Here is a 15256-nt window from a genome sequence, read left to right as displayed (position 1 = left end):
AAGTGTCCCTCTGTTCCTTTCACTTCTAATTCCTGGTAGAAGTCTTTTCCTACCACCCACCCTCTCCACCTCCACCTATTATCCACAAATCCAACTATCTCCTTCGTGCTCCCTTCCAAATTAAAATTTCCCTCGGCTCCTAGGCTAAGAGGCCAGATGAACAACATAACTCTACACTACACTATATAAACCACATATCACTTTCCCTATTTGGCCTTTACAGAGTATACTGTATTTCATGCAAGGGAACTGATCATGGAGTTGTCGGAAACCACCAGTGATGCTTGACCCTAAACACTATGTACTATGGGTTTTTCTATTCCTGCTCCCCTCACAGTTTTCCATCTTTTACATATCCTAGTGCATGCTGGATGGTCATCTTTGTAGATTGGGAAAGCCACCTCTGTTGCTAAATAGTCACTTTGAATGTGATCTGAGGACCGACAGTTAGGCAGATAGGATCTCCTCTGCATGCTTGTTTGAGAGTGGTCATATTTTTGGCATTTATACATCTCAAAAGGTTGGGAATATAAAGACAAATATGGCAAAGTTGATAACTTACTTTTATAGATGAGGGTAAGTTGAGGGTATTGAATGTGAGAACAATATTCCTGGTAAGAGTAAGTTTATTTTCTTTTTAATCATAATTCATTTGGCCTATATTACATTTTATTCCTGTAGCTCTTGGGTTATTTCTATCTCCAAGACATTCAGTAGATCCCAACTAGATACAACACCCTTAGATGTATAGGGAGACACTTTTACTGGAATTCCAGGCAAAATTTTCAAGTTGTAAGTTTTTTTGGAGTCTCTGCTGTTCTTAGTTTCCACTAATAGGTTTCCTGATTGCAATCTCTTAACCATCTTAGAACCTGCAGTACTTTCCAGGTGTTTCTGAATAAGGAAGGGAGACAATTTACTCATAGGTTAGATAGTCAGAGAATGAATAATTAGGGAAGATGGGCAGGGTTGATCCATCTGGTCAGTTTTCTGTCTCTTACGATTGTCATTTTCAAGTTCATTAAAGGTACCCATACATGTTAGAGGTGGACAATTAGTTAAGAGTTGGATAGGATTATGTATTAATTTTGCTTCCTTAGTCCTGAGGGCAAGCCCATTCCATTCAGATTTCTAGCCCTGCTAGGCAAGAACTATGCCCTCTGTGATCAAGCAAGTGAAGGATGTGCAGTATGCTGTAAGCTAAAAGGTAGCATTTCAAGAAAGAAAAGTAAGTCTAGCTATAGAGTTGCACTAGAATTTCTTGGCATCGGATGCAACAGTTTGGGTTGGGGATTTGCATACAAATAGGCAGGAGGAGGGGGAATCAATGACCTGTAAAATTTCACATGGGAAACTTCCAAAATTATACATCTACCACTTCAGTTATGAAGTAAATTTTAGTAAACTACAGAATGACATCCTTTCCAAAACTATAAAATTACATTCAGAATAGCAAAGACTTAATTGCTTAATACACATGCATACACAAAATATATAAAGTACAAATAACTTACATTTTACCGAAAAATGAAATTAAAGTATTCTGATACCATGTTTAAACATACAGGGTGGTGGTTAAAACATTCAGCATTCAACATCAGACCTAAATTAAACAGGTTTGTATTTAACATGTTTGTAATGTTTGTATTAAACATTTTGCATTTAATATCATCTAATGGGTACAATGAGGCCTCCGTAGCCGAGTGGGCAGGAGCGGGAGTGCAGTAGCACACGCTCTTTGAGTTAGACTGGGGTTCAAGCCCCTGACTACTGAATACGGTCGATCTGCCAACCCGCACTGGACCAGCGTGGCAGATTATGGTCCATTTTCCCTCAACATGAATTGTCGAGGAGGCTTCCATTGTGCAGTGGGTTGATAATGGCTGCACTTTACTTTTTTTTAATGGGTACAATATAGTTGTAGTAGTCCTTGTACCAAGGTAAATATACCAATACAATACAGGTAGTTCCCAACTTTACAAGTTAATTCATTCTTAGCATGTGCTCATAAAGTGAGAATTTATTTCCCATAGACATAATGTTAAAAACAGGATTACGTTCCCAACAATGAAATTAGTTAGCTAATTAGTTTATGTTTAAACAATGATTGATTTATCCAAATAAATGAAAACATAGCTTGTAAATTCAAACAAATTATAATTTAAAGAAATTATTTATGACTTACAAATGTTAAAGAATGTTTATTCATCATCACTGACTAAATGCACACTCATTGATTACTCATTGTTGGGTTGGCACTCGTTATTGGTTTGTTCCCAAGGTAATCTCTTCTCTTTTCTTTATAAATTTCACAATAGCATGCATAAGCATTTTTTAGTGGCATGCACAAATTGCAACTAACTAACACAATATGCGCAAGTGAGATTGCAACAAACACGATTCGCATGGAGTTACAAGTTTACAAAGTTTTAAAAAAAAGGAATGAAGAGAAGATTCTTAAAATTTATTTATGTTTTTTATATGATTGAAGATTGCAGTGAAGGGGAACCACATTTCATCATAATAACGTAAAAATCCACAGAATTCCAGATATCGGTATTTTTTCAAAAAGCAATAACATCGTGTTTACTACCTGTTTATAACTGATTGCGCTGACAGAGAAGCCCAATAAACGGGAAAGTACAAATTGTCTTTACTGTTTTATGATCATGACCAGAAATGTGCTTTAGACCTCCAGAAATGTGCTTTAGAAAAATATTGCAAAGGCATTAAAAATTGATTCTTATATGATAATGATGAAACCATAGTCTGTTTTAATGATTTCAATTGGTAACTAATACAATTTACATTATAAAAATGTAAATAGCTTAGTTATATAGCGAAAATTTCAACTTCCGAGGTCTTGGAATGAAATAACTAAAAACAATGTGTTATTGGGTTCGCATTACGATATTTTCATGATACAATGGTGTCCCCGGAACGGATTAATATTGTAAAGCCAGGAGCACCGTATTGTATAGCTACATGAAATGCAATATTTATGAATGTTTAATATTCATTTTTTTGCAATTATTGGTCATATTTTCAATTCTGTTGATACTTGATATTTGGAAAAAAAAAAAAAAAATTGTAACCCCAGGAACTCGTAAAGTGGGAAATGCCTGTATATAAAAAGAAGAGTACAATATTCTTCCATAAAAAAGTGTTGATGACAATGGGCAGCATTATATTTACCGTAAACTCAGATTTTAACATCCCTTATGTATCCATTTCATGGATATACAAGGGATGTTAAAATCTGAGTTTGTGAGAGGTTAAAATTCTGATAAAATAAAGTGAAAATTCACTACTGAAATTTCAAGTCCTTCACCCCACCACAAGATTTGCAACCCCCTATGTTCATTAAAATCATGCGATATTAGCATACCCTTGACTCTTCATCTAATATCATTGAAAACAATAATAATAATTATTTGTGAATTAAAAACAGGAACACATATGTACAAAATAAATAAAAATAAATAATAAAAAATGAACTCATATTTGAGAATTTCATGATTAAGTGAAGCACACTTTGAAAACCACTGCCAGACAGTTCTGAATCTCAGTATTTTTTAATCTGTATTAATTTTCTCAATCACAATCAGTTTTTGAAATAAACTGTCAATATATCTTAAAAATCTTGATCTCAGACTTTATTTATGTTATCTACTCCCCCAACCCTAAAAAAATATATATAATAAGGATCATAAGATAACCTTATTCTCTTATTAAATATCTTACAGTACCCTAACAAACTCTTACCGAACCTGAAAATCCCAGCTGACCCTCCAACTGGGGGGGGAGGAGATTCTGCCTACACAGATAGTGAATCATTCACTATCTGTGTAGTGAATGATTCACTACACAGATAGTGATTTAGAAGAGGTTTATAAACATAAAATTCCCTAAGTATCAAAGCCACTAAGTTCTAAAAGCATAAGTTGCATGCTGGATTATAACCCCAGCGGGAAACTAGGTCAGGTGCTAACAAGAGACGGGAGACTGTGCAAGCTCGTATTCAACATGCTTATGAAACTAGGCTTGCACAGTGGTCACCAACAAGGTAGGTTGGGAGATCTATGTCTGGTGGCAGAGAGCTTCTTAAAAGCCAACGACAGCAACCGCAGCCTCAGACAGTGAAGGTACCTGCAGGGAAGGCAAGGGGAAACCACCCTGTTACTTTTTCTTTTCCCAAGAAAACCAATGATGAGCAGTCAAAGAGGAATTAGAGTAACTAGCAATGCTGGGATCAACAATGCATACAGATAATGTGATGTCGGGCCCGGCAGGGAAAGTAGCAGGGCTTTCCAGGCCGTCAGCAAGCGAAATCCCTATTTTGGAATTGGAACATGGAATGTACACACTTATGCTACAGATTGGAAAATTAGAAAATGTTAAAAGAGAGATGAAAAGGAATAAACTAGATGTCCTTGAACTGGCTGAAACCTGTTGGAAAGATGCAGGAGAATTCCTCAGCAGAGAATATAAAATAATACATGCAGAAAGTGATAAAGGTCAGGGAGGCGTTGCATTTATTATGTCAAAACGTTTTTCATCATGCCTGACAGATGTGGAAACAATCAGTAACAGGATTATAATGACCCGTCTTGCAGCAGCTCCAGCTGATATCGTAATAATACAAGTTTACATGCCTACATCAAACAGTGATGAAGACACAGTAGAAGAGATCTACGAACAATTGGAAGAACTTCTGAGAAAAACAAACTCAAATGATAATATAATTATAAAGGGAGAGTGGAATGCAGTTGTGGGAAACAAAAGAGAAAGAAATATTGTTGGAGATTTTGGGCTAGGAGCAAGAAATTTGAGGGGACAATGACTAATTGATTTCTGTAGTCAAAAAAGATTTGTAGTGTCGAACACTTGGTTTCAGGCATCACTACAATGTAGGTATATGTGGAAAAATATCCTGGAGATTCTTGTAGATATCAGTTAGACTATATTCTGGTGAAACAAAGATACTGCAATCAGATCAAAAAAGCCATGTCTTTTCCAGGAGCAGATGTGAACAGTGACCATTCAATGGTGAAAATGATAACAGAACTAAAGCTAAAGAAAATTAATGAAAAAAAAAAAATTAAAAAAATAAATAATAAATGGAACCTAGAAAAACTGAAGAATGAAGAAATAAGAATACTGCCAGAATACTACAAACAGCTATAATGAGGTAAATAAGGAAAGTATGATAAACAATATTGACCAGATGTGGAATAACATTAAAGAAACCATAAACAAAGCAGCACATAAATTTCTGGGAAATGGAAACAAGGAAAAAAGAAAACCATGGATAACACAAGACATCCTTCAAATGATGGATCAAAGTAGAATCTTCAAAAATATGAAAACAAAAGATGTTAAAATAATTACTGTGCTCTCAAGAATGAAATTAATAGAGAATGCAAAAAAGTAAAAGATAAATAGTGATGAAGTTTAACATTGACAAATGTAAAGTACTACATATGGGAAACAGCAACCCCAGAGCAACATATCAACTCTGTGGTACTAGACTGACAGTGGTAGAGAATGAAAAGGACCTGGGGGTAATTGTGCAGGCAGATATGAAGTTCTCTGAGTAGTGCAGATGGGCTGGAAGAGTAGCTCATGGCGTCTTATCAATGATATACAGGAATTTTTCTAGCAGGGATAAGGAGGTGATTATTCCCTTGTATAAGGCAATGGTCAGGCCACACCTTCAGTACTGTATACAGGTCTGGAGGCCTCATTCCAAGAAGGATGTAGAGCTGCTGGAATGCGTACAGAGAAGGGCAACAAGATTAGTGAATGGAACAAAGGGTTGCTCTTATGAAGAAAGGCTTAAGTTTTGCAAATTACAGTGTCTGGAGACTAGGCACCGGTGAGGTGATCTGATAGAGGTGTATAAAGCCTTGAATGGTTTAAGCATGCTCAATGCTGATGGGATTCTTCCTCTAGCTCAGAAAAATTACCTGAGAGGGCATAAATTCAAATTGAGGAAAGACAGATGTAGGATAGATGTGCGGAAATTTGCCTTTAGCCAGTGGGTAGTTGGTTGGTGGAACAGACTTCCATCCCTTGTGGAAGTGAAGTGAAGGGGGTGAAGTGGAAGTTTTTTTTTTTTTGCTGACTGATGCTGCATAAGCTTGCTTTCTTGCATCAAATGCCTCTACTAATGCTAATGCTAGTGGACAGAACAATGCCAAGAAATGGAAACCTTAATCCAGTATGGACGAACAGATAGGGCCTACAAGAAAATTAAAGAAATAACAAGAACATATAATGGAATTCGCTCCAGAGCAATCAGAAATGAAAAAGATAATGCCATTCTCGATGCAAAAGAACAACAAGAGACATGGAGAAAATATATAGAGGATCTATACATGGAACCATGTAGTTACACTTGGAAATATGATGAGAAAGGAGAACAACAAAACTTAAAACAAGATCAAATATTAGAAGAATTGGAGCTAGCTTTAAAGTTACTTCCTAACAACAAAGCTCCTGGTATAGATAATATTACAGCAGAATTAATAAAGAACAGTGGAGATCAAGTCAAGCAATCACTATTTAGATTGATTTTGAAAGCATATATTGAAGGAAAATGGCCAGAAGAACATTGTACAACCGTCATAGTACCAATACCAAAAAAATCTGCACCAACCAAATGCAAAGACTATAGAACTATCAGCATGCATCAAAAATTTTCTTAAAAATCATAAAAATATGAATAGAATCCTACACCAAACACTTTTTAGAGGATACATAATGTGGGTTCAGAAAGAACTTATCTACAAAAGAAAAAATAGAAATTTTAAGATTCTTAGGCAAAAGAATGATAAACAATGGCAGGAATCTGTATGTGTGCTTTATTGACTATGCAAAAGTATTTGACATGATAATTTAGAATGAGCTTTTTCCTCTACTAGAAAACACGGGATGTCCACAAAGATTAATTAGGCTAATATATGACTTGTATAAAAGACAAAAGGCCATCATCAGGTTAAATGCAGAATTGACAGAAACAGCAAAAATAGGGAGAGGAGTAAGGCAAGGATGCCTGCTTTCCCCAGGTTTATTTAATATATTTGCAGAATTAATAATGAAAGAAGCATTTGATTGTAAAAAGTTAGGTATAAAGATTCGCGGATGAACACTTAGCACAATCAAGTTTGCAGATGATCAGGTAATCCTTGCAACTAGCTCAAGAATGTTATCCAATAGGCTAAAACAGTTAACTAAGAAAGTGAAGAAATATGGAATGAAGATTAACACTAATAAAACAAAGATTATGATGATAAGTAAAAAGCCAAAACAATTTCACATTGAAACTGATAGAGAAAAAATAGAACAGGTAACAAAATTCAAATATCTAGGACAGATTATAACACAAGATTCATCTTGCCAAAGTGAAATCGGTTCAAGAATTGCAATGGCAAAACAAGCATTTAGAGGTAAAATCTCTTTACTAAGCCAAAGAATTATGTCACTAGACCTATGAAAAAGAATTATGAAAACATACATTTGGTCAATTGCTTTGTATTCAGCAGAGACATGGACATTAAACAAAACCAACTTAAAAAAACTAGAGGCTTTTGAGATGTGCTGCTGGCAGAGAATGGAAAAGATTAGCTGGACAAAAAAAATGAGTAATAACATGGTTTTACAGCGTGTAGGAGAAGAAAGAAGAATCAAAAGACAGTGGCTATAATGGATTGGACACACCATGATTGCATAAAGGGATGTTACTGGATGTGCTGGAAGGCAAAATACCGGGAAAAAGAAAACAAGGAATACCAAGAAACATCATCATAAATACAATTCTGAAGGAAACTGTGCTTCGAAGCTATGCAAAAGTGAAATACCTAGCACAAAACCGGGAGAAATGGAGACAGCTCATCAAAGGGGCAAACCAGTCGAGAGACTGATACACTGAAGAAGAAGTAAAAGATCAATAATTTTGATGTTGGTTAGAGGCTGTGTACATTAAATATGAGAAAAATTTAACAGAGACAGCTGTACTTGCATTCACACGATGTTTGAATTTCTATTGCTTCAACGTGACAATGTGCGATGAGAAGATATATATCAGGCTTCAATTTGTATAGATTGTAGTTTTCAAGAAATACATGTGAAGGAAGGTTGAGTCAGAAAACAGAAGTTGAAGGGACAAATAAGGAAGAAGAAAAGTTGGTCTGTGAGTTTGATGTTGGACAATAGAAGGTTGTTGTTATTTGGTTTTTAGGAGCATTAGCAACTAAGGCCATATTGCTCCGGGGATATGATGTGGTCATTCTCTGACTTTTCTGCATCCTCTGTATTTGGTGGTCACAGGCTCGAACCCCGGTCTAATCAAGAAGCGTGTGCTATGCACAGCTGCTCCTGCCCACCTGGCTACGGAGGCACCTCAATAGAAGGATGCTGAATGGTTGCGGCATGAGTTCGGATTGGTTTGAAAGAGAGTGGGGAAATTATAGAATCCAATTCAGAAGAACAGTTCTCATGAAAGTATCTATAGAAAAGGTATGCAAAATCTATGAGACACAGGGTGGAGTCATGTCCAAGACATAAAAAGAAAACCCAGCTTTTTAGATGCAGAGGAAGCAATATTTGTAATGTGCTTATGCCAAGGGATATTAGAAATCATGATAATCCCTAATGGAGATATGTGACCTTGTCTAGAAATCTGAGTAGCATTGAAGATAAGCAGAGAAGCAGGAGATTCTTTTTTGAGAGATATCATGCAGTACTGAGTTTTAGAAGGCTTAAAATTAATTAGCTTTGCCCCATTGCAGAATTATCTCAAGATCAGCATTTAGGGAATTGGTGGTATTCAAGAAGTTGAAGCTGTTTGTGCAGGGCAAGGTTTCTCAAACTGGAAGGTGGAATGCAATGTGCTATCGTTAGCAAATTTATGGGTAGGATTTCCAGTCAGTGGAAGAAGGTCATTAATATAGAAGAGGTAAAGGAGTGGGAGAGAGAATGCAAAATTATGCATTAGTGGAGAAGTTAGAAGACAGAATCATCTATCATCACATGCAGAGAGCAGTCAGAGAAAAAACTGGATAAACAACTGCAAACAAACAGTTCACAATACATAAGATGGGAGTTTGTTTTGTTTAGGTATCAGCATCTTAGATTTCCAGGTAGCAAGCCCCAGCTTGTCATACCTGAGAAAATGTCATGTAGTTCCTGCCTATGATTTCCATTATTTTCACTATGAAGTTTTTTGTTTTTTAAATGAGTACGCATTAGCATTAGCATTTTGGAGCATTGTAGCGTTGTGGTGATTTTGTAATAACTGAGAGCAAAGTGGAGGAGAAATTGTTGAAGTTAGACATAAGGAAAGCACCTGGGGTTGATGGGATCTATCCAGTTATATTAAAGGAGGCAGCAAAGGAAGTAAGCAAACCCTTAACCATAATTATGAGAGCTTCCTTGGACTCAGGGAAGGTCTCCATGGACTGGAGGTGTGCAAATGTATCACCAATTCACAAAGGAGGTTCAAAAGGTGACACAAGTAACTACAGACCTGTTAGTTTAACTTGTGTTCTGGGGAAAATAATGGAATCACTGGGTTAAAGAAGCATTGCAGGATCATCTAGACAAGATTGTAGTAATAGTTAAGACACAGTACTCTAGGTGTGGCCAGACCGTTGCCTTGAATATCGGGATAATCACCTTCCTGTCCCTGCTAGCAAAATTCCTATATATCATTGACAAGACTCCATGACCTGCCCTGGCAGCCTGTCTGCACTTTCAGCGAACTTCATATTTGACTGCACAATTACCCCCAAGTCTTTTTCACTTTCCACTTCCCTGAGTGTAGTACCACACAGTTGGTACGTTTCTCTTCGGTTACTGCTACCCATATGCAGTACTTTGCACTTATCAATGTTAAACTTCAGTTGCCACTTCTCAACCCATTTTCCCAACTTATCTAGATCCAGTTGGAGTAGCATACTGTCTTTACTGTCGTTAACAACCCTGCCAATATCTGTTATAAATTAGTTTCAATTTAATATCATATTTGCACAGTGTAAAAAAATCTACCATAAATAAATGTTTAACATTTATGCTTTAGAAAAAAGAAATTAAATTTTATTATACGTATAAATTTATGTATATTTAAATTTTTTATCATTTACACAGAAAACGTTTCATATTTAAAAATACATTTGTGCTCAATGAGAGGAGCAGAAATGTTTTTAAATATGAAACTATTTATTTCTTTTTTTTAAATTTAGGGGGAGCATGTACAAGTTATTGTTTAGTTTGGTATGTTTAAAAATATCTATAAAAACTACCTTTAATTTGTTACTATGTACATGCATATGGTGTATGCTACTCATCTTAATTAGGAGTTTTGATATTTTTGTCAGTTCTGTTAATCAGGGGCTCACATCTTGTGAGTATGCTTGGCACACCCAGGGTCCTGAGCTGGATATCATCATTTTTCTCTTTCTTGGTGATTCCCTTCTACTTCTGACTCTCTCTCTCTCTCTCTCTCTCTCTCTCTCTCTCTCTCTCTCTCTCTCTCTCTCAGGATAATTCAGAAATTTTTTTTTGGCTGGTGCAGCATAAGCCTCAGGCTTCCTTGGGCCACGTGCCTAATAATAATAATAATAAATAATATAAACATCTATTTGATTCCAAATAAAAAAAAATTACCCTTTCAGCTATTTACTTTGAGTGAACTAAGTGCAATGGAACTATACTGAATATTGTTTGACACACATGTAAAGAAATGTTTGGATGCAGTGTGTATAATGCTAATCATATATTTTTTCAATCATTTAATTAATATTTAAATAACTACCTGAAGTTAAGTTAGGAGAAGAAACTGACACAGAAGAACTATGAATATGACTAGATGATGAACATTTGGCAGACAGTGCTGCAGTAGGTGCTCCTAAATATCCTGTTGATGAAGAAACTGTTCTCATACTAGAAGCATTCATATTATGAACTCCTACAGGTGGAGGAAGTGATGATGACATTGTTCCACTTACAATATTCTGCTGAAGTATTAGCTCTGGACCACCTCCATAAATGCCATAGAGAAACCTCCACATTTCTTCTGATAGGGATCCATAATCTGAACCTAGTGGACATAAAATAGTAAATACTATAAATGGAATAATTTCAACCATATCCTTAATATTCATAGGAAGGGGAAATGAATAATGTGTCAGAGTTATATTACCCAATATATTCAAAATGTTTATTTTGAAATTTCAATTAGTAATGGAAAATGAGGAAATTTATGGAGCATCAGCGCACACACACACACACACACACACACACACACACACACACACACACACACACACACACACACACACACACACACACACACACACACACACACACACACACACACACACATCCATCCATCCATCTCCAATAATCTGTTTATTCAGATTACTCACTTTCACAACAACAAATGGAAGTTTGTTCCAACAATCAACCTTGGTCATTGAGGCTCTTACAGATATTCTCTCAGGTATGGCAAGCTGGGCTTGCTACCTAGGAGTCTAAAACACTGATGCAACTGATATTCAGGTGACAGTCAAGTGGACCAAACTTCGGAGACACCTGTTTAGTCTAGAGACTAAACAGATGTCTCCGAACTAAACAGAAAGTCATGTTTAGTCTCTAGAGCAAAGCTCTGGAAACACCCCCATCTCTTCCATCACAAAGTATGATTGATGTCTTTTGAGGTTGAGATGAGTATCATGGCCATATTCAATAGTCCTTACATTTTGATACAGCTCTGAAACGGTGTTTACAGACCCAATGCTAGATAGTCCACCAGACCGAACCTACTGATAACTCTCTAGGAGGCATCTGGATCAGCTAATGTATAATCTTGCTGCATCTACTTTGCCAGATAGTGACTGGAGGGAGTCTGAGTAGTTCAAAAATGCAGGGACATTATAGAGGCCATGTTGTGTCAAGGAGCTGGATATATTCTCGCCACATGTATACAATATCCAAAAATTTCATTATTTCATACAACATGTCTTCCCCACCTTTTCTTGTAACCGAATACACCATGAATAGTCAACTAACAGAACTTATCTGGGAAAGGATTAAAATCTCCCAAACTCTTCCTTGTTCTTCATTTCACAAATATACATGGTCTCAGTCCCGATTTCAGTGATGTCATTTTCACTATGTCTGTTAAGTTCCACTTACATTTTTTGACAGAATCCTAATGATCGGTTGATCCAACCACTGCTCATCTCAGCTGTCCTAGTTATTTGCTGTATGATTCCTTTCACTGCAACGGTGGTCTTGTGCACATGCACAAATACCACCTTTGAAGCATATTCTGTATATCTGCTCTGATATTGCCTGTCAGAGACTTAGTAATTTGGAATCTCCTCTTGTCAATCTTCTCAGGCTTAAATCTCTTTACCCCATTCTGTCAAATTTATCTGTTGCCCCTATCCTTCTTTCAACTCTACCAATCACTTAGTGATTAATGCAACTGGGAAACTCCACTAAACTAAGGGAGAACTCTTTGAAATTCGACTTTCTCTAGACCAACTTTTTCTAACAGTGAGGTAATTTTGCTTAGTGATTTTAATGTTGACAACTCCAACTGTCTTCTATGTTAGCATTAGCATTAGTAGAGGCATTTGATGCAAGAAAGCAAGCTTATGCAGCATCAGCCAAAAAAAAACAAAAAAAAAAACCCACTTCCACTTCACCCCTCTGTTCGTTCAAAATACCTGTCCAGCTGAGCCTTAAACTTATTTAGGCTATCAACCTCCACCACAAGGGATGGGAGTCTGTTCCACCAACCAACCACCCGCTGGCTAAAGGCAAATTTCCGCACGTCTATCCTACATCTGTCTTTCCTCAATTTGAATTTATGCCCTCTCAGGTGATTTTTCTGAGCTAGAGGAAGAATCCCATCAGCATTGAGCATGCTCAAACCATTCAAGGCTTTATACACCTCTATCAGATCACCTCGCTGGTGCCTAGTCTCCAGACACTGCAATTTGCAAAACTTATGCCTTTCTTCGTAAGAGCACCCCTTTGTTCCTTTCACTAATCTTGTTGCCCTTCTCTGTACTCGTTCCAGCAGCTCTACATCCTTCTTCAAATGAGGCCTCCAGACCTGTATACAGTACTATAGGTGTGGCCTGACCATTGCCTTATACAATGGAATAATCACCTCCTTATCCCTGCTGGAAAAATTCCTGTATATCATTGACAATACTCCATGAGCTACTCTTGCAGCCCGTATCTGCCTGCACAACCACCCCCAAGTCCCTTTCATTCTCTACCACTGTCAGTGTAGTACCACAGAATTGATACGTTGCTCTGGGGTTGCTGTTTCCCATGTGTAGTACTTTACATTTGTCAATGTTAAACTTCATTTGCCACCTCTCAGCCCATCTGCTCAACCTTTCCAGATCCTGTTGCAGCAGCATAGTGTCAGTAGTGTCCTTGACAACCCTGCCAACCTTTGTATCATCTGCAAACTTGGACATTAAGCTTGATATACCATCATCAATATCATTTATAAATACAGAAAACAATAATGGACCCAACACTGAGCCCTGAGGGACTCCACTAATAACATTAGTCCACGATGAGCAGTGTCCATTGATTACCACTCTCTGTCTTCTCCCCCTCAACCACCCCTTAATCCATAGCAGCAATTTGCCTCCAATGTCACACTGCTCCAATTTGTGTAGCAGTCTTCCATGTGCAACAGTATCAAAAGCCTTTCTAAGATCCAAGTATATAATATCAAAGTTATTCCCTGCATCCAGTTCTTTTGTGACTGCATCATAGTATCCAATCAAGTTGGTCAGGCAAGACTTTCCCCTAACAAAACCATGCTGTGTCTGAGCTATAACTGAAGTCTTGTCTAAATGATCCTGCAGTGCTTCTTTAACCAGTGCCTCCATTAATTTTCCTGGAACAGAAGTTAAGCTCACAGGTCTATAATTACTTGTGTCAGCCTTTGATCCTCCTTTGTGAATTGGGGTCACATTTGCACATCTCCAGTCCATGGGTATATATTATATGGCTAAGTGTTTGCCAGTCTATGGGTATATATAATTATGGCTAAGTGTTTGCTTACTTCCTTTGCTGCCTCCTTTAATATAACTGGATAGATCCCATCCACCCCGGGTGCCTTTCTTGTGTTTATCTTCAACAGTTTCTCCTCCACTTTACTCCCAGTTATTTCAAGATTCTGTAGCTTACTGCTAGAGATGAATACACCTCTGGCATTCCCCTTGCTGAATAACTCCTCATGTGTGAATGTCGATGCAAAATATTCATTTAGTTTGTTAGCTACCTGAGCAGGATCATCAACAGTTGACCCATCAATATCAAGTGGACCAATCTGATTCATCCCCTTCCTTCTAGAGTTTACATAAGTAAAGAACTCTTTGCTGTTTTTCTTTGCATCCCTTGCCAAAGATTTCTCGTAATCTGCCTTCGCCTGCCTAACCTCCTTTAACTTGGTTGCATATCAACTTGTATCTATCATAGGCTTTTGTGTCATGTGTTAATTTGTAAGTATCCCATGAATTTTTCTTTCTCTGCCATATGCCTTATTAGTTCATCTGACATCCATTTTGGCCTAAACCTTGAACAATATTTCTTAGTTGGTATGTAAAGCCTAATAGCTTCCAAGATAAGTTCTTTGAATGCTTCCCATTTTGAATTTGCTGTTGGTAACATCATCAGTTGGTCCCACTGTATAGAATTTAAATACTGTCTCAGTCCATTGTAGTCGCCTTTACGGAAGCAATAACCCTTCCCTTTACCCCTAATGGTAGTTACCTCTTTGAGTAAATCCCACTTCAGCACACTGTGATCACTGCCACCTAGTGGTTCATTTATCTGCAGTTCTAGACACACAGACCCAGATGGTTGAGATGCTGAGGCTTTTGTAATTACTAATGACCTCGCAAAGACTGTTCATTTTCTCACGAACCACCCTTTCAAGTACATGGTCAAGGTGAGTGGTCCTCTAGGCAACTCAGCTCACAACTTGGTGATCTGAGGTGCCTAGAGGACCATTCACCTTGACTGGTCATGAGGATGAGAATGACCGTGAGTGGTCATTCTCATCCTCATGTTGTTTGGCATTACAAGAATTCAGAATGGGATGATCTGCAAGATTTATATTCTTCTTTTAATTGAGTGGATTAATGTTTTAAATCTTCGGTTGTGAATGTTGTTTGCTCAGATTGTGTCAGTGAAATTATTCTTGCAAGGATGA

General features: G+C 37.2%; 1 protein-coding gene across 1 annotated transcript in view; it reads right to left on the bottom strand.

The window, feature by feature from the left end:
- LOC150087340 (ubiquitin carboxyl-terminal hydrolase 20-like) overlaps positions 1-15256 on the bottom strand; it is a 561531-nt gene that overhangs the window by 29678 nt on the left and 516597 nt on the right. Inside the window, exon 20 of the mRNA XM_090372003.1 lies at positions 10817-11101. Coding sequence (XP_090228129.1) covers positions 10817-11101 — 285 coding nt within the window. The remainder of the gene's footprint in view (positions 1-10816; positions 11102-15256) is intronic.

Source organism: Mastigoproctus giganteus, chromosome 4 (assembly GCF_048544385.1).
Source record: "Mastigoproctus giganteus isolate SK-2022 chromosome 4, ASM4854438v1, whole genome shotgun sequence".
Taxonomy (NCBI): domain Eukaryota; kingdom Metazoa; phylum Arthropoda; class Arachnida; order Uropygi; family Thelyphonidae; genus Mastigoproctus; species Mastigoproctus giganteus.
The sequence above is the reverse complement of the archived record's forward strand: the minus strand, read 5'-3'. Positions and strand labels throughout refer to the sequence as shown.